This window comes from Garra rufa, chromosome 23 (assembly GCF_049309525.1).
Source record: "Garra rufa chromosome 23, GarRuf1.0, whole genome shotgun sequence".
Taxonomy (NCBI): domain Eukaryota; kingdom Metazoa; phylum Chordata; class Actinopteri; order Cypriniformes; family Cyprinidae; genus Garra; species Garra rufa.
Window position 1 is genome coordinate 1,540,846 of NC_133383.1, and position 21,493 is coordinate 1,562,338.

General features: G+C 35.9%; 1 protein-coding gene across 2 annotated transcripts in view; it reads left to right on the forward strand.

Moving 5' to 3' along the window:
• rfx3 (regulatory factor X, 3 (influences HLA class II expression)) overlaps positions 1–21,139 on the forward strand; it is a 39,293-nt gene extending 18,154 nt beyond the window's left edge. For both annotated transcript variants that reach the window (XM_073830002.1, XM_073830003.1), the window contains exons 8-16: positions 73–185; positions 272–387; positions 468–622; positions 3,332–3,429; positions 3,528–3,677; positions 14,314–14,522; positions 15,900–16,053; positions 16,171–16,213; positions 20,488–21,139. In XM_073830002.1, coding sequence (XP_073686103.1) covers positions 73–185; positions 272–387; positions 468–622; positions 3,332–3,429; positions 3,528–3,677; positions 14,314–14,522; positions 15,900–16,053; positions 16,171–16,213; positions 20,488–20,762 — 1,313 coding nt within the window. In that variant the 3' untranslated portion in view covers positions 20,763–21,139. The remainder of the gene's footprint in view (positions 1–72; positions 186–271; positions 388–467; positions 623–3,331; positions 3,430–3,527; positions 3,678–14,313; positions 14,523–15,899; positions 16,054–16,170; positions 16,214–20,487) is intronic.
• Positions 21,140–21,493: the final 354 nt, after the last annotated feature.

Below are 21,493 nucleotides of genomic sequence, written 5' to 3' on the forward strand. Positions count from 1 at the left end.
AAAAATTGCTGGAGACGGCACGCGTTCGTGTTTTAGAAGAGCGTTTCTCAATTTCCTCATGTGCCTCATTAGATGGATCCAGAGCTCTTCCGGAGTTTGTTGAACTTGATCTCGGAGAGCCGGTGGAAGGCGTCGGCCCAGAGGATGTCAAAGCCCTTCAGACGCTCTACAGAGAACATTGCGAGGTCAGTCCTTCAGGACATCCCTTAACATCCAATTCTCAGCTCATTGAGTTTAGATGTAAAGTTTGTGTCAACGTTTTCACACGTAGGCCATTTTGGACGTGGTGGTGAACCTTCAGTTCAATCTAATCGAGAACTTGTGGCAGACTTTCTGGCGCTACTCTCCATCCAGCTCCGTAGAGGGCGTCACCATCACAGAAAACAGGTATTTTACTTTTGCCATCTACCTCTTTGGTGCTTCATTGAGTTTATTAGATGAAGTAAATGTGATTAATTTTGATTCAGTGGTATGAGCGAGATCGAGGGCCGCTTGCCGCGGACCAGACTGATTCTCCTCTGCCGAAACGAGGGAGTGCTCAAGTGGATGAACACCTGTGATCACCTGATGTATCAGGCCCTCGTGGAGATCCTCATCCCTGATGTTCTGAGACCCATTCCTAGTGAGTCATAATAATGCTCCTTTTTTAACACTAGCCTATTATTGCACCTAGTGTTGGCGAAAGTTACTTTTAAAAGTAATGCATTACAATATTGAGTTACTCCCTAAAAAAGTGACTAATTATGTTACTTAGTTACTTTTTATGGAAAGTAATGCGTTACGTTACTTTTGCGTTACTTTTTAAATCTGGGCAGGGCTTGCTTGTTTGTTTTTAATATAAAAAGTTCTATTTTTGTCAAATGTAAAAGCCTTTTTACACCAAAAGCCTCAGGCTTAGAGAAAAGTAAATTGACGTCTGTACAGTAGACCGCAGAAGAAAAAATTTAATTTTTGCTTATTAGTATTGATGAAGTGGATCATCGAAGGTCGGCAGCAAAGACGTCGGTTAATAAAATAGCATTAAATACATAAAGGATATTTGTATTTTTCAACATGTAATTATTGCAGATTTGCGTTGAATTTCAGTGTTTTTATTCATTTTGAGGAATACTGTATGTGTGTTAGTGAGTGAGATGAATTAATGCATGTTCACATTTATTCTAGAACTAAAGTAACTCAGATATTTTCTTGTCAATTAAAAAGTAATGCGTTACTTTACTAGTTACTTGGAAAAAAGAATATTATGTAACTTGCATTACTTGTAATGCGTTACCCTCAACACTGAATTTTGACTCCCTGACAAAAATATCTGAAAACTACTACTGAACTGATACTACAACAAAAACATAGAACGACAGGTAAAGTAAATAAATAATAGGTAATCCAAATGAAGGTTATAGTTATTTTATCTATTTAAAAAAAGCATTTTATCCCCCTTAAAAAAAAAAAAAAAAATAATAATAATAATAAAAAAAATCAAATGCCAGTGCCACTACACAACTTTGATAAGAGCTAAAAGGATAAAGCCAAATCTTGTTTTATGATATGTGACCATGGACCACAAAACCAGTCATAAGGTTAAATTTTACAAAACTGAGATTTATACATCACATGAAAGCACAATAAATAAGCTTTCTATTGATATATGGTTTGTTAGGATAGGACAATATTTGGCCGAGATACATCTATTTGAAAATCTGGAATCTGAGGGTGCAAAAAAATCAAAATACTGAGAAAATCACCTTTAAAGTTGTCCAAATTAAGTTCTTAACAATGCATATTACAAATCAAAAATTACATTTTGATATGTTTACAGTAGGAATTTTACAAAAAATCTTCATGGAACATGAACTTTACTCAATTTCTTAATGATTTTTGGCATAAAAGAAAAATCAAAAATTTTGACCCATACAATGTATTTTTGGCTATTGCTACAAATACACCCCAGCGACTTAAGACTGGTTTTGTGGTCCAGGGTCACATATAGTAATTTTATTTCACAATAACAATTTATGTCACGATAGTCAATTTTTGTTATTTTATCTTTGTTATTAATAACACGTAACAATCTAAAGGACAAAGACACAAATGAAATAACTAATAATCAGTTTTATTATTTTTTTCAAATTTATGTAAATTTAAGTTTAATTTTAATAAAAATTGTTTATTGTTTTTGTTTTATTTTGATTAAATTTTGTGAATCTGATTTCTATCTTTTGCAACTATTAACTAGATGAGTTAGATTTTATAAAGAATTATTTATCATTTATTTCCTTTTTTCCCCGCAATACTGTCTTGTGTATTAATTTTCTTGTAAATAAATTCTGGTCAACAATTTTTCCTGCTAAATATTTCTTAAATATGGTTTTAATAATATTTTTATTAGTAGTAGTAGCTCTATCATTACATTATGCAATATTTCTGTCAAGTTAAACCAAACTTTTATTTTTATGGGTTGCTGCCTTTACGTTTCTGTTAGTATATGTGACCCTGGAGCACAAAACCAGTCTTAAGTCGCTAATATACCCCATATTTGTAGCAATAGCCAAAAATACATTGTATGGGTCAAAATTATTGATTTTCCTCTTATGCCAAAAATCATTAGGAAATTAAGTAAAGATCATGTTCCATAAAGATTTTTTGTAAAATTCCTACTATAAATATATCAAAATGTAATTTTTGATTAGTAATATGCATTGTTAAGAACCTAATTTGGACAACTTTAAAGGTGATTTTCTCAGTATTTTGATTTTTTGCATCCTCAGATTCCAGATTTTCAAATAGATGTATCTCAGCCAAATATTGTCCTATCCTAACAAACCATATATCAATAGAAAGCTTATTTACTGAACTTTCATATGATGTATATATCTCAGTTTTGTAAAATTGAACCTTATGACTGGTTTTGTGGTCCAGGGTCACATATAATATGAGAATGGTTTTTCTCAAAAGTAAATGGTAAAATGCTCATGAAGTGACTCTCACAGCAGTTCTAGAGATTGACTAGATTCCTGTGATTCCGCTTCGCTTTAATCATAAGACCTTAAATACACAGTGTTAACACGGCTCTTATTTAAATGCTTTCTTAAAGTACCGGTTCTAGTAAAATGTGGAATCGTACCTTTTTTGAAACGGGGTCGATCGCAATACCTTTTTAGTACCAATATATTATGCAACAATAATTGCACCAAATAACAAATACTCATGGGAAGTACTAGCTTGATAACACCTTTGTGTAATTGGCTGGTTCTATACTCAAGCTCTGAGATGATATCAAATCTTGGCTATCCTCTGTTCTTTGTCAATCTAAATCTCCATCTGCGTTGGACAGGTGCCTTGACTCAAGCCATCCGTAATTTTGCCAAAAGCCTTGAGGGCTGGCTCACCAACGCCATGAGCAGCATTCCCCAGAGGATGATCCAGACCAAGGTAAGAGGGTAGATGGTTACCAGTTGTTTTATCCAGACAAGTTGATAATCAAAGCCATGGAAATCCCAATCCCAAAGAGTTCATTCTCTCTTGCGCAGGTTTCCGCTGTTAGTGCCTTTGCTCAGACCCTCCGCAGATACACGTCTCTGAATCATCTGGCGCAGGCGGCCCGCGCGGTCCTGCAGAACACCTCCCAGATCAACCAGATGCTCAGCGATCTCAACCGTGTTGACTTTGCCAATGTGCAGGTACGTTAAATGCTCCATAGCATCCATTCCTGACAGATAAAGTCAGCCATTTGTGCCACTGTTTTATAAAGGCTGGAACACACTACACAGCTTTTAAAATCTAAACAGATTTTAGGTTACTGACCCCATCAGCATATTAGTTTTTGTGATCAGGGGAGCGTTGAAGGTTTCTACTTACAGTGTGTTTTTGCATTGTTGAGTAATGCTGATTCCAGAACGCAGAGTTAATTAGAATCCACTCACTGTTCAAATCACCGCTGTTTTGTTCAGTGCGTTATGCAAGCTCATTATAACAGTGTAAATGAGAGCTTTTGTAAAATAAAGCAAACAGGATGCACTTTCTGCCGTTTCTGTGAACTTGAGCAAATGAAATGTCTCCTTTAAATTGAAATTATTTAAATAGAAAACAAATATTCTCAGTAGGGGTGTGCAAAGCAGCTGGTATTTGTATCTGTATTTGTATTTGTTGAGGGGGGAAAAGTATTTGTATTTGTATTCGAGTAAAATTCTAAATAGGTGTAAAAATCCTGTTTTTTGTGCGTTATACTATTAATTTACGTTATAGTGTAAGTATTCTTTAATTATATCCATTATAATAATTATGGATATGCAATATTGGTTAATGTTTTTGAACATGTAACAAGGAACGCCATTGAAAAGAAAATAACATAACAGCCATTACCTCATCCATGGTTAAACCAACAACTAATACATTTACATTTACATTTATTCATTTGGCTGACACTTTTATACAAAGCGACTTACAATTGGGGAGAACAACAAGCGATTCATCCTACGAGTCAGATCGAAAATACCATATATCAGGCATTGTTAGATGAGTACATGCTAGAAAGACAAGATCAAGTAATTATTATTTTTTTTTTATTGGGTCAGATAGATTTGAAAGAGATGGGTTTTTAGCAGTCGTTTGAAAACTGTTAAGGAGACAGCATTCCGGATAGGTGTGGGAAGACGTTCCACCAGGCAGGAACAGTGACCGAGAATGTTCTGGAAAGTGATTTCATGCCTCTCTGTGGTGGTACAATGAGGCGTCTTTCACTAGAGGATCTCAGTCTTCTGGAAGGAGTGTAGATGTGTAGTAGTGAACGGTGGTAGGCAGGTGAAAGCATAATAAAATACCATTGTGAACATTATGAACCCCACCACCACTGAACAGACAGAATAAAAACAAACAATACTTAAAAAGAACCGTTCTTCTTCCGAATGAACTTCTTTCCCGTGGCGTCTGCCGTTGCTAAGCAACCATGACCAGGGGCTGGATTCACGAATATCTTCTTAAGCAATAAATTAAGAAATTTCTTAAGATAAATTCTGAGAAGTTCGTAAGAATGTTCTTATGTGCAATTCTTGAAGAAATCTTAAGAAGTTCTCAAATATGTTCTTAAAGTCCCCCTGAAATCAAAATTAAAGTTTTTTGGCTTTTAGTATGAATATATTAGCCTTAAGGTTATCTATAAGCTAGTGTGCTTCAAAACAAAGACAAAATTCGCGTTTACAAGATATGGGCATTCAAAACTTACAGTCTCGTCACTTCCGCCAATATGAATCAACGATTTTGATGACATCACCGTGCACTTCAGTTTCTCATCAAACGTCTGTCCAATCAAATGCTCTCTAGAATCCGTATTGTCCCGCCCCCTACACAGACACGCAATACACGGAGCAGATCATATGCGCTCATATGTGTGATCGGCATGTATTAAACTACACAGCCTCAGCATGATTATGATCACTATTTTGTTTTAGTAAGAGTTTCATATTGAATCTGTGGGTAATTTATTAGTCTGTGGCTGTCGTAAGCTACAAATGCGGCTTTACCGAGTTTAACGGCTCTGGCCCGAGCAGATAGTAATGGAACGCTATTGGCTATTCAGAATAAGTGGGCGGGGCTGAGCGATATGTTTTTGTTTCAGTTAAAAGTACGTCACCACATAGAATAACGCTGCGTATTTCAAGGCACTTCAGTGGACCTTTAAGAACATCTTAATTTTTTTCTTAAGAAAAAAAATGATACATCTACCTGAGTGAATACATGGCTGAAGACGCATTTATAAACGTCTTTTTTGCGGTTTCGGCATATTATCCTAATAATCATAAGCACGCACATTTTCATCACGACATGGCGCTCGGCTTTATGTTTTTAATGCGCCGTGTTTTTGAACCGTTACTTTTAGAGGGTCTGTCTTAAGCTTTGGTGATCAGTTTTATTCACTTTTGTGTTGTTTTTGTTCCCTCGTCCGAATGAACGCTTAAGGTATGTGTGTGCGCTGCTAAAGCAAACGCGTCCTGCACATATGCGCTAAATACGGCCGAAGATTATGTCGTATTTATCGGCCAAGTAAAATAAAAAAAATGTTTAATTAAATCTCCCTGTCTGACTCGATTTTGTAGAGTTGCTACTAAGTTTTGATGTCGGCAAAAAGTAGGGTCATACATAGACTAATCACGACAGATCATTGTTTACATCAGGGTTCGGCAATTAAGTTTGGCCTCGGGCCAGATTTTCTCCAAGCCATTACATGGCGGGCCACAACCAAAACAATGGCTAATTTATTGAATTAATAGGGGAGGATGAAAATGGTTGTAGGCGCTCGTGAAATGACAGAACAGACGTACTGAGACATTCAAGCTGGCTGATGTAGGTTAAATTTGCTGACTGGGCATTAATTATCTGTACGTTTGTTAAAAACAACAACAACCACCACACACACACACACATTTCCACGTGTTGCTGTTAGCTGCAAAAAAATGGCACAATCAAAAAATCTAAAGAGTTAGCAGAAAACAGGATCTTTCATGATGAATGGACAGAGAACTATGCATTCATCCTGCCCAGTTTTATTAATACAAAGCCCACCTGCCTGATCTGTAACGAAGTTGTCTCGGTATGCAAAGAATACAATATTAGACGGCACCGCGAAACCAAGCATGCTAACTTCAAGGTTGCGTTCCCTCAGAAGACAGGCACGAAAGCGCAAGATCGAAGTCATATAAAGGGCTAAATAACACGCACGCTGTTTGAAACTCGTGCTACTCACATTTCTGTCCCTACGTATATACCTATATTTAATTAGGGGTGGGAATCTTCAGGCACTTCATGATCCGATCCGATTCCGATTCTGGGAGTCACGATACGATTCCAAAACGATTATTGATCTACATTTTTTCCCCAATTAATTCTTCTGCTGTGCAAATACAACTTTACAATTTTAAAAACATATAAAATTGCAGTTTCTATGCTTTTCGTTTATAGTTGGAATCTCTGTAAAAGTAGGTGTCAATCTTCACTGATTTCAAGATTCAATTTAATTACTGTTTTCATTAACAACTAAATATCACGATGCTTACATTCTCAGTTTTCAATAGTACTGCACATGGCTACATTTTCATATATGTTTTATATCAAATTATTTTGTGCCAATTTTACTTTATTTTTTAAATTATAAAAGCAAGGTACTTTTTAAAACAATTACTTATTTAAAATAAGTGTTCTTCAGGTATCCGAAAGTTTACAGACAATAGTTTTTCTTTTTTCCTCAGCATTACTGCCGTTTTATTATTACTGATGAGATCATAGACAGGGAGCGTTAACAGGCTGCATTCAAACTAATGCACAGCAGTGGCGAGTGGTGACACTTTTTTTTACCAGGTATGCTAAGTTCTAAAACCACCAGCAATACCAAAAATAATAATATCTTTAGATTATTTAGACACCAATAAAATCAGAGACGAAATCATATTTTAATATTTCCTCTTTTTCCTGTTTATTATTATTAAAAAAAAATTATATACATTTTATATAGGCTTTTTTTCTGTGAACTTTCAAATTTTGAATTGTTGAGAAATTATGAAAATATACATATTATATATAATATACAAAAATACAATACATTTTGCATTAGCAGCTTATATGGACGGAACGCCACTGATGCACAGATCTATTTCAATATATCAGATGTTTTGTCCTGCTCTGAAAACATAACTGACTGTATGTACAGTTTCGTTTAAAACTATTCCAAAATGCAATCGAGCTTTAGGACGAACAAACACAAAGCGCACGTGAGTCTGTCAGTGCACGAGTTTCGTCCAGAACTGCATTCCAGACGGCATAAATGAACGCATATCTAAAGTAAAACACAGCGGATGGAAGCACACTGTCAAGAAATGCGCACGTGTCTCACAGTGCAAATTCTGTGCAATGACGCCTGCCGCGTCTCTAGCGCGCACCTTGTGTTTTAGAGACTATTGATATTTCAGCAGAATCAGGACCAGATGCTGTCCGCTGACGTCATTTGTTTTTGCATGTTGAGCGTTCACTCTGCACCTCGCTGATGCGCTTATTCACCCTCGTATCCAGATATAACAAATAAGAATTTAGATCGATTGAAGTGTTTCTGTTCTAAAAAAATGTGGTTTCCAAATAAAGAGCTTTTTTGAGACTGTCAGTCCGATTTTTAATAAAGTATAAAAAAAATTTTTTCATTCTCTAGTTCAAACAATCTCACAGGCCAGATGTTTTTGCTCGCGGGCCACACGTGGCCCGGGGGCCGCTAATTGCCGACCTATGGTTTACATTATCAGTCATGTCACTTCAGCGAACTCATGCTCATCTCTATTAATAGTCCTAATATGTATTATATGTAGCTAGTAGTGTTGCAATGCTTAAATATAACCGTTAATTTGAAATAACCCAATAAATTAATTAAATTATTATTACTATTTGGGATTTAAGACAAGTCTCGGGCTATCCTAACTTTAAGAAGTTATTTACGATGGTTTTCAAGAAGATTCTTTTCAAGAATTCGAATTTTCTTAATTTTTGTCCTAAGAACAATCTTAAGTAAAAAGATAAGAATATTCTTGAGACGATTTTTTTTGGGAATACAAAATATTCTTAACTTTTTTCTTATTTTAAAAATTAAGAAGAAAATTCTTCTTAAGAATGTTTCGTGAATCTGGCCCCTGATCTCTCAATGAAGACTCGGAAGCTTCAGCAAAGCATAAATGGATTTCCAGCATTAAAAATCGCTTGCAGTAGCTTTGCTATTAAATTTATTTTAAAATGGTTATTCCTGTACAGATATGATAAGCTGTTCCTCCAACTTGGCTGTTTTTCAATGTTATTAAGGGAAAGGGTGAAGCTGATTGGTTGGTTCTGGTCACATGACCTGCGCTGCGCTTGTGGCATTCTGAACAGTTGAGATGTATTTATCTGAATGCGGCACGGACGCGCCTGGAAAAAACGAGCGCGTAGCTCCGTGTCCGCGTCGCTTCCATTATGAGCGTGCATACCGCGCGTCTAAATGTGAACCAACGAACTTGAGCGCGCATATGAACGGCCCCTAATGGAATAATCTCCCGATCAAACTCTGCTTCCCAAAAGCTATAAACTGGCTATGTAGGCAATTAAAGGCTCATTATTATGATTTATATGGTTTATTAATAAATGTACGACTAATGCTTAAAATTAACAACTACTAGTCAACCAGAAGAATCTTTAATCGAGGGCAGCCCTACAACTTTGTGAGATTATGATGAACTAAGGAAAGTGACCGCTTTTAATGATTAAGAGAGTTTTCAAATGTGATATTGATTTAATACAACAGTTCAATACTCATTCATAAAGACATGACTTCCTGTCATTTCCTTCATTCCTGAATGAATTAACCATTCAAACGAATCAATTGAGCCCAAGTAAAATTTTTAATTATAATTTCAGTTATTTAAATCATATAATATTACTTTATTTAAAAGCTGATATTTATAACATTAAACTTAACATGGATTATTGAATTGAATTGCACTCGTGCCACCTCTGAGCCTCATTAAATGTCTGAAAATACATATGTCTGGAAAAAAAATTAATACTGATATGATTGGTTTTAATTAAAATGTAAAAAAGCTTAATTTCTGAAAAGTAAAAAAAAAAAAAAAAAAGTCATTACTAGGGCTGTCCTCGACTAAACATTACACAACTAGTATTCATTTTAAGCATTACACAACTATTAGTTACACATTTATTATTTAACCATAATAATAATAATAATAATAATAATAAGCCTTTAATTGCCTACATAGCCTTATAAGCTATTGCAACAGTGCACCAGCAGAAATAATTATTATGAATTACGTCTGGGGGAAAAAACAGCAAGAAAAATGCATTAACGTTTTAATTTATGGATAAACTATCGCTTTCTTTGTTTTGGGCTTAAGAGATAAAGTCATTGCGACACTGACTACACCTGTATGGATGTTTCATACGGGTTACAAAATCTGAGAATATTTGTTTTCTATTTGAATTCGCTAATTTAAAAGCAGACATTTCACTCTCTATATATATTTTCATGTCTGTAAGGCAAGTATACACAGAAGTTCGAAGTTTCACACTCATGTTCACAGAGACCGCGACTGCAGAAAGTGCATCCTGTTTGCTTTCATTATTTTACAAAAGTGCAACGTTTCGTCGTTATTCTATATGCACACAAATAAACGTAGAGTCTTTACAGATTCGAACGATGTGTTACTTTTATCTATGACCAAAATTTTAAAAGTATTTTAAAAACAACTGACCACACCAGGCGTCTCCATCTGTCATGCATCTCACTACATTGACTACGTTAGAGATCAGAAAGTTTATGCTAGATTCACTGTTTAGATGCACTCGAAATGTGCATGCTGAGGACATCTACTCGTTAAAGTTGTGTAAGTGCAACAAAAACAGACAGTTATCGTTCACTGGTGTGGACGCAAATATAGTTATCATATTTATGTTTATCGTTCTTGGTGTGAACGGCCCTTAATAAAATTTTGGTTGACCAAGCCTCTTCTCGTCGACTAACAGTCGAATATTAGAGGGCATTTTAAGGAGTCATGTCTCACCTCGTAATGGGCAGTGGTGGACGAAGTACACAAATCAAGTACTTGAGTAAAAGTACAGATACGTATAATAGAATATTACTCCAGTAAAAGTAAAAGTACTCCTTTTTCAATTTTACTTGAGTGAAAGTACAAAAGTAATACATTTTTTGTGTACTTAAGTAAAAAAGTACTGAACTATTTTGATATTTTATAAAGGTTACTTAATTTAACTTTATATTAGCATATATATGTATATATATATATATGTATATATATATATATATATATATATATATATATATATATATATATATATATATATACACACACATATATTTTTTTTATACATCCTACTGTTCAAAAAGCCTTGGATTTTCCCAAAATAATCACTAGCCTACATGGAGTCAAGTGTTGTTGATATGGACTACGTTGACAAGAGTGATGTTCACTGTGAAGCTTACATTGCCATGTACCTGAGAGAAAACTGATTTGACCATCTCATTTCAACTAGTAAGAAAAGGTGAAAATTTTAAAGCTTGTTATTTTGCAGAACGGCACAGTTATAAATGATAGGAGAATAAGGCCTGAAGTTAAGAAGAAAAATTTAATTATTTTTTCTCAAACATTGTCTGTGTAAAAACACTCCTGGCTTTACTTTCCACTTTGATAATTACTGCAGTTCTGTACCATGTTCTGAACATCACATCTTTTGTTTTTCCCTCAGATGTAAACTGTGGTTGATTATAAATATGTGGACTTCATATCTGAAAATTACCTCAACTTAGCACCAGCAAGCTTGTTTGTTAGGAAGTTAGCATCAGCTATATTTACTTATTTTCAGTATGGTTGAATAAACATTTGTACAAACATCTGTCTACTAGGCTAGTTTATCCGAACAATATAAAAAAGTATACCGTTAATAAACAATTTAAAAACAGACGTCACATAAGGATACATACGTAGTATTTTAATAAAACTGTTAATGTTACAGCAGCGAGGAATATGAACGGGCATGAGTTATTTTATTTAATCCGTTGTTTTAATGTTTTTTGACCTAAAAAGAGACAATGATGTTAATGTGTCTGCATTCAAGCATTTCAGAGGGCTTAAATATATCACCCTCTACAGCAGATTTAGTTTGCAAACAACTGACAGATACAATAATTAATCCTAAAATGCGACATTATAACTTACTTTTGGCAGCATCACTCGCGCACACGCTCACATGATCTCCCGGTTCTTGTTTGTGAATCCAGTTGACGGGAGACTCGCTCTAAACGGCTCATTTGAATCAATAAGTTGTCGACTCGAGAACAGCTGCAAATGGATCAGTCCAATTCGTGAATGAATCGTTTGTTGCGATTTGCGAACCGATTGAAAATAATCAGTTTGTTCATTAATCAGACACCGCTTCTGCGTCTCGGAACACGTGATATATTATAAGGAGTAACGATATGTTTTTGAAATGTAGTGAAGTAAAAAGTACGATCTTATGCCTTGGAATGTAGTGAAGTAAAAGTAAAAGTTACTCAAAATAAAACTACTCCAGTAAAGTACAGATACTTGAAAAATGTACTTAAGTACAGTAACGAAGTACAACTACTTCGTTACTGTCCACCACTGGTAATGGGAAGGCTAATTTTGCATCAGACTTGTTGATAATTAATCAGAAGGTGCTTCTGAATTTTTTGACTGGGCTCCTAAATTAAAAAAAAGTAGCATAAATCCCTGTATTTGGATGGGTTAAATGCAAAGGATAAATTCCTAGTATGGGTTTCCACACTTTGCCATCATGTCACTCATCAACTGAGAATCACACAACTGACTTTAAACTGTTACAAAAACAACTCGTGCAGAAGCATGTTCCTCGTTTTTAACCCTTGTGCGTTCACAAAAAAAAGTTACACATAGGTGCAAAATGGACAAAAATGTCCATGTCCAAAAACTGCCATAAAAATATAATTTATTAATATTTTTTCCACTTTCACTGATGTTGATTTTTTAACCTGCATCTGTTCTATCCATAGATACCAAACATTCATTAATTTTCAGAATTTTAACCCTTTAATTGCTGGTTTGTTTACATAATGCCACAGGTGTTTTTTTTTTATGAAAAAATGAAAAATAGTAGTTAATTTCCATATACTAAATATTAAGCAGAATTTTTTTTTCTTTGCTTATTAGCTTATTGGGTGTGTCAATGATGAACAACAAAATTAATTTTGAGGCATTTATATTTATGTAGTGTCAAATTTAAAAAAAAACAACTAACACTTAGGCCCATAATGGACAAAAATGTCCATGTCAAAAAACTGTCATAGAAATGTTATATATTCATATTTTTTCTACTTTCACTGACTGTTGTTTTTTTTTTTTTTTATCAGCATCTCTTCTATTCATAATTACCAAACATTCATTCATTTTAGAATTGTAATGATTTAAAAGCTGGTTTCTTCACATAATGCTGGCTGTCAGTGGGCAACACCAGCTCCAGAGCTTCCTCTGCTGAGTAACGTCTCTTTATCTTGCAAGCAATGAAATGACCAAGCCCTCAAGCACCAAATATGTATAGGTTTTGTTTTGCTAACACCTGTCTGGGCTGTGTGAACACTCAAACTTTGTATAAAATCTACCAGACTCCACAATCATTGTTTCTTGTGGTGAAAACAAAAACAAGACAAGTGTTTAGGGGCTTCTGAACTTCTACATCAAATTCAAGCTCACCTTTTATCTCTGTACAAAAACAATAACAAATGAAAAAGTGCAATCAAGGATTAAAATGTGTGTTTGGGTGATAAATAAAAATCCTCAAAGCTCATTAACCTTCTTTGATCTTATTCATAGTTTTGACATGGCCCTATGACCCTGCCAAGGGTTGAGACTCATATACATGGAGTGGGATTTTTGTTTGCCAGTACAATATCATTTCTTTCAAACTAATTACATCCATAAAATTTTCAGTAAACACACGCAAACCACACTCTGACATCCCTACCAACATACCCACACAATTATAGCTGCATTATTTTTCCAATTGACTCTATAATAGACTATAATATGCATACGCAGAAAACACAAAAAAGCGAGTATTTCTTTTATATGCCAAATTTGAAAAAAATGGCACAATCTAGTAAAAAATGGTAAAAATTAAAAAATTGAAGCCTTGCCGATAGAATGAATGCCTGTTAGCAAATTCTGCATCATTTTACAGTCAAATGGCCCTGGGTTAAAAAAATTGCAGTTTTAATGGGTTTCAATGTGGACATTTTTGTCCTTAAGGTCCTGAGTGTGAGTATTTTTTGTACGGAGGGTAAAATTAATTTTTTGAAGGAAATGAGGGTGAAATATTAAAATTTCAATAAAAATACACACCTGAGCCAGGATTTATGCAGTTGGCTTTAACACAGACACACTTAAAACAAAACTGAAAATGGACAAAAATGTCCATAAGGTTGCACAAGGGTTAAGAGAAGCATAATAAAATCCTATTTCCTCAGACATAATGGAATCAAAGACCTAAGCTAAAAAATTGGAGACTGTGCCCATCAAACACTGCAGTTTTTGGTGAAATCTGTCAACTTTGGACTACCCAATATCTTGCAGACTGTCTCTGACTTTTGGCAACCATCGCAAACGTGTCCAGACTGCAAATCAGGGCAAAAATCTGTGCAAAATGTGTGTAGTCTATTCCAGCCTTGCGGTGTCATTTAGAAGATCCATTGTGGTGATGTTCTGATTTCTTGTTGGTGACGTACAGGAACAGGCCTCGTGGGTGTGCCAGTGTGAAGAGGGCGTAGTTCAACGCCTTGAGCAGGATTTCAAGGCCACCCTTCAGCAGCAGAGCTCCTTGGAACAGTGGGCCGCTTGGCTGGACAACGTGGTCACTCAAATACTCAAGCCGTACGAGGATAAACCCACCCTCCCCAAAGCTGCACGCCAGTTCCTGCTCAAGTGGTCCTTCTACAGGCAAGACTTTTAAGCTGTTTTCACACCACACTTCTCTATGGCCCTGTTTACGGTCAGTTAAATGCGACTCAATTCAGATTTTTTTGCTCATATGTGACACAGATCGGATCTGTTCTAAAACGCAAACGGGTAAAAAAACGCATGGATTCAGACATTTCGAGATCGGTTTCAGGCCTCGTTCATATGTGGAAATAAATCAGATATGTGCCAATGTGACTGTCATGTAAACAAGCAGATCAGATTCTCTGAGGCATTGCCTTCTGTACGTCATTAAAATTGCTGCAATTTGTACTTCTCCGCGGTTTAATGACGTCTTATGTTACCCTTGCTGGAAAAATGAGTGTAAATGCACACTGGATATTTTTAACTACAGGCAAAATGGTGAAAAAGTGAAAAATGTCGGTTGAGGTTTTGACAAGAGTGAGTTTATTAAGCCCTCGTCTAGCGATCCCAAATGCTCCAAATAGTGATTAGACATCTAAAAGTTTCTTTATTTGTACATTTACTGAGAGGATTAGCTTTTCTCTGCTCGCTTCTTCACTGACTCTCATCCAAAGTGTGCGCATAACCCAATAAATTCACATATGGACAGAATTACAGTATTTCAGTATTCACGCAAACATACTCTATTCTGTCTTGAGTGAACGCTTGGGGAAAAACATCTGATGTGTAACATTATATTTGATTGGTGCATTAATGTTAATCTAACCATAAAAGAAAAGAGGGAATCACTCGCTGCACTTCTTTAAACTGCTACTGTAGTTTTAATAATAAATTTATTTCTAATAAACACATTTGAGTATTTGTTTTTCGCATGAATGCTTTTGTTTAAATGCAAAATGATAAAGGTAATGCATTATTTCTTTCTTTCTAGGCTATTTGTTATACTGTTTTTTCGCATCTGCTCTTATTTATAATAGCAAAGATCAAATAAATAATAGCTGTATTGTGATTATTAATAAAAGAAAAGAACTGGAGGAAAACTTTAATCTTTCTCATGATCAACTTTGCTGATTGCTATCTTCAAACGGGTGTAGCGCAGTCCAACAAATCATGCATTATATTTTCAAAAATGTGTTAATTGTGACTGGTTTGATCAGCACTGTTTACATATTATTCTCAGGAGGAAGCACATGAAGGAGATAAACGACAACAACGCATGCGCGATGTTTAAGATGGTATGGCGAGTGTAAACGCATGAATGGCTCACAATTGAAAGAATGTGTAAACGGACAGCCAAAATAAAATATAGGCATCAAGACCTGCAGTGTAAACAAGGCCAATGATCCTCAGATCCATCTTCCTGAAGTCCACACCAGAATCTCTGCTAAAGTGTGAACAGTACTTTTATTTGCATGTTTTGTCGTACTCTTACAGCTCTATGGTCATCAGAGATCTGACCCTTCGCAGCGCGGCGAGTTTCGGCTCTTTCCACTTGATCCGACTGCTGTATGACGAGTACATGTTCTATCTGGTGGAACACCGTGTGGCACAAGCGACGGGCGAGACGCCCATCGGAGTTATGGGAGAGGTAAGAACTTCACCTCTCTGCGCCGGTGTTTGTGTAGCTCAGCATGAGCTGTAAAAAGCCACAAAGTCAGTGTTTCTCTCTAATTGCCGTTTCTTTGTGCCGCTCCATCCGTCGCAGTTTCAGGACCTGAATACCATGTCACCTGCCAACCTCGACAAAGGTAAGCCCGCCAAAGCTCAGACTGCAAGCTGAGACCTCATTACTCCCCGAGTTACGTAATTACGGTCCAGACTAACAAGCCCAGCCACTTTAGACCAGTAGGGGACTCTGAGGTTTTGTAGCTTTCCTTTGAGAGACGTTTGACAGACTGGATTGCTGGATGAGCTGTTACTGTACGAACGCTGTGCTGCTTATTCTCCTCCATCATGAGGCAATTTTTGGTGTATCGTGCTTCATTGTTGCACAATGTGTTTTACTTTTTGGCTTACATCACCAATCTTTAATTTTTGTTAAACTCCTGTCCTTCAGACTAATAGAAAGTAGAGAATTTTGGTGGTGCATTGTAGAATCAGATTTTTGGATTCTCAGAAAATATTCTATCCCCCCCCCGCTCAATAATAGAAATCACACATTTTTTTAAACTTATTTAAATTGATTTGCCTTTATTGGCAACAGGTACATACTGCCCTCCAAAGGCAAAGAGCAGTAACTACGCATTTGGTCAAAATTGAGGCTTAAAATGGACTTTATGAAAACTGTTTTGTCTTGTGGCAAAGTCTCCTGATCGATTTTGTCCCAAAGAAATGAGAGTGTTTCATGTTTGACTAGCTGGCCTAAAAACTTTAAAGGCATTTTTCTCTGTTTCAGTGTTGGTGTAGTTACTGCACTTTGCCTTTGGAGGGCAGCATAGGTGCAGATGGTGCACAAAGCTTCCCATTTATCACGACCACGAATGAACATCGGGTATTTTTTTTGCAATTCGTCTGTGAAACTACATTTGCGTTTCGGCATGATGGTGACACACATCTCTTGAAGCGCAGCTCCTCGTTTGTTTTGTTTTGACAACTGGGTCTTTCTCGTCATCAGACAGGTGCCTCAGAATAATGCCGGTGGGCAGTGGCTGCATTTAAAGTGTTGAATTAATGACGGTCAGTGAAATGAGGTAAAAAAAACCCGGACATTTTATGATATTTTACAAAATCCCCCCCGGACATAATTTTATAGCCAAAAAGGAGGACATGTCCAGGTAAAAGAGGACGTATGGTCACCCTAGAATAAGTTGTCTATTTTTAAAAACAAAAAAGACGGGCATTTACAGGGTTTCTGCAGGATTGTTAAAGGGGTCCCATTATGCTTTTTCACTTTTTGAACTTTAGCCAAAATAAAGACTTTGTAAAGGAGCATAATAGGACCCCTTTAAGCTTAAATTTAAATGGTCTTTAAATGGTCTTTCTGTCCCCAAATTTAAAACCTCTTGAAATCATAATTTCGGATTTAGCATCTATGACCTTAAATTTGATACAACTAAATTTAACACTTTTTAAGGACATTCGGAAACCCTGATATGTGACCCTCGACCACAATACTTAAGTCTTACGTTTTAAATAGCACGGGTATATTAGTAGCAATAGACAACAATACATTGCATGGGTCAAAATTATTGACTTTTTTTCTTTTATGCCAAAAATCATTAGGATATTAAGTAAAGATCATATTCCATGAAGATATTTTGTAGAGTTCCTACCACAAATATATCAAAACTTAATTTTTGATTAGTAATATGCATTGCTAAAAACTTTTGGACAACTTCAAATGCGATTTTCTCAGTATTTAGATTTTTTTTTTGCACACTTAGTTGTATCTCAGCCAAATGTTGTCCTATTCTAACAAACCATACATCAATGGAAAGCTTATGAATGTTAAATTTTTAAAAATTGGGTCCAGGGTCACATATAATATTAAAAAAACACAAGGGTGAGTAAACGATGACTTAATTTAAGTTTTTGCGTAAGCTTTTCCTTTAACCTCTTTGGCATATTTTGGATTTTTTTTTTACTGATTTTGGCAAACCTGAATTTAAAACAGTGCCCTACTCACATACATTGGAGTAACTTGATAAAAATGGTAAAAAAGTTGAAGTTTTATAGTATTTTTTCATAATTTTATGATAAACACAAATAAAAAAAATAATTCTGATGTTTTTATTTGAAAGTTTTTTTTTTTTTTTTTTAATCTGTTTGGCCCATCATCCTGCAGAAAGTTTCTGTTGATTTCACTAGGTGCCAGTAAACAGGGGAAATATAATTTTCTTTGTAACATTTTGTTTTTAAAAGTTAGAGATTTATTTGAATGAAGGCAATATGTCCGTTGGGTGTCTTCATTTTGCAAGATAAGGTATACCTAGATTCAAAAGTGTCCCATTCCCACATACATTGGGCTAAATGGATAAAAACGGTCTCATTTTACACAAAACACCTTAAGGTTTAACACATAGGTGGAATAATTCATAATCATTATTGTATTTGTTCACAATCCATAGTTTCCCAACTCTGCATTGAGCTGGCCGCTAGTACGCATTTAGAGTTCAGAGTGCGCTCCTTCTGCGTCTTTAGAAAGGCTTAAATCAACAACGAATTGGTCTATGTGTTTGATCGACATCTTTTTGGACAGATCTGATTGGTAGCTTTTCAGACATATGACTCATTATATGATGACGTAATTGCACGACAATATAAACGTGTTGAGGCAAAACCAGTAGAAACTGCACTATTCAACTCCATCGCACACATTGATGGGTCCATCTGTAATATATTGTAAATCCGTGTCGCCATACAAGCTCACAGAAAAGTGAGCATAGTCTCATTTCCAAGATAACAACCTAATCTAAGTGCTGATATAAAGTAGTTAGCACACTGAAGTAGCAATCAGAGCAGGAATAAGACATAAATGTTTATTTGTTTACAGAAGTTATTTTCATCGTCGTGATGCTTTTGATCTCAATACTCTGTAAAGTGTTCGATCAATTAAATAACTAAATAATAGTTAGATAACTACATAATCACATTTTGGGGAATGAAAGCTTTCATTTGATATATGACTCATCTATGTTTGAGTGACATTAATATGAATATTATTACGTCGATCTTCAGGCGCCTTGTTTGTGGAGGGCGAATACAGATACAGCAATTACAAGTTTGTATCTCTCACTTCGGACTTTTTTCTTGCAATTGCGACTTTGTATTTTGCACTTTGACTTTTTCTAGATATAAATTTGCAATTGTGAGAAAAAAAAACTGTGATTGCGAGATATAAACTCACAATTCTGACTTTTTTCTTGCAATTGCAAGTTTGTATCTCGCACTTCTGACTTTTTTCTCCCAACTGCAAAACAGAACATAAATGCTAAAATGATGTATGTATTCTGAAAGTTTAGATTGCTTTAGAAGCTTTCAAAAGATACTATATGTGACCCAGGACCACAAAACCAGTCTTAAGTAGCACAGGTATATTTGTAGCAATAGCCAAAAAAATACATTGTATGGGTCAAAATTATAGATTTTTCTTTTATGCCAAAAATCATTAGCATATTAAGTAAAGATGATGTTCCATAAAGACATTTTGTAAATTTTCTACCGTAAATATATAAAAACTTGATTTTTGATTAGTAACATGCATTGCTAAGAACTTCATTTGGACAACTTTTAAGGGGATTTTCTCAAGATTTCAGATTTTTTTGCACCCCTCAGATTTCAGGTTTTCAAATAGTTGTATCTCAGACAAACATTGTCCTATTTTAACAAACAATATGTGACCCTGGACCACAAAACCAGTCATAAGGTTAAATTTTACAAAACTGAGATATATACATCATATGAAAGCTCAATAAATAAGCTTTCTATTGATGTATGGTTTGTTAGGATAGGACTATATTTGGCCGAGATACATCTATTTGAAAATCTGGAATCTAAGGGTGCAAAAAATCTAAATACTGAGAAAATCACCTTTAAAGTTGTCCAAATTAAGTTCTTAGCAATGCATATTACTAATCAAAAATTACATTTTGATAGGTTTACAGTAGGAATTTTACAAAAAATATTTATGTAACATGATCTTTACTTAATTTCCTAATGATTTTTGACAAAAAAGAAAAATCTATAATTTTGACCCATGCAATGTATTTTTGGCTATTGCTACAAATATACCCCAGCGACTTAAGACTGGTTTTGTGGTCCAGGGTCACATATATCAATGGAAAGCTTATTTATTCAGCTTTCAGCTGACGTAAGAATCTCAATTTTGACAAATTTACACTTATGACTGGTTTTGTGGTCCAGGGTCACATGTGTCTATACTTGTGCTCCAACACGTGTAATATAAAAAAAAAAAAACCAACAACAACGATGCAACTCCTTTAACCGGTATTACAAGCTTAAAGGGTTAAAATTGAATTGCTGAAGCGAAATTATGAACGGCATTTCTTATTTCTCACTCTAGATGAGGTGAGCGAGATGGACAGCGATTTGGACGATGATATGGAGGATTCCGACGAGCCTCTGGCCAAGCGTGAGAAAGCGGAGACGGAGGTCATCCAGGTGCTGCAGGTGGGAGCCATGGAGGACGGCAGCAGCGCGGTGGTGGGCGTCGTTCAACCCAGCATGCTCAGCTCTTTGCCCCCGACCACCGGCAATCACACCGAGCACATCCTCAGCTCCGGAACCAGCACCATCCGCCACTGCGGCAGCGTGGGAAACACATACGCCTCGGTCTGAAAGAGCCTCCCTTTCGCTCTCATCTCAAGTCTCCAGCAAAAACGGAGGCCTTGCAAAACTCCCACAAACTAGTTAATCAACTTTAGGAAGTGCTGATTGTAAAGTTCTAAAGCCCTGATGTGAATAGAAAACGTTTGTTGGATGAGCCAGAACTCAAATCCAAGCCACTGGTTCCACCATTTGCCTAGTCGATGTTTATCACTTCTCTATTACTGTACTGGTCATTGTTTACAGTTTCGTTTCGAAAACACGTAATTGGCCAAACGTCGCTTGCTGTTTGGTTAGGAAGTGGAAAGTCTCGCTGTATAACTGTGCTGCTATAATCAAAGCAGGCTAGACCGTACTTGTACCAGAGCGTAATGAGCTTGCCTTTTCACCTTCTGTACTTTGCAGTCCGAGTGTTTGCCTTCCGTTTGTAGATTCTAGTCGTTTCGTAGCTTGAAAAGGAGGTCATTGTACATATGCTGCATGTGCGAACTGTGTTGTGGGTCTTGGAGTTTTTCTTTTTACCGATTGGACCAAAAACACAAGAGCGAGAGACGACGGGCCATTTCGAAGCTCGGTTGCCTCTCGCGCCTGTGCGATGTTGCAGAACAGAGCGAATGTCAGGGATTTTATGTACCTCGGGTTCATCTTAGTGCCTTAACCCAAACAACAGCTTTTCATTTCGTCTGAAGCGCCCAAGCGAGAGCGAGGAGGCAGGAGAATATTCATAGTCTCGCGTTAGACAT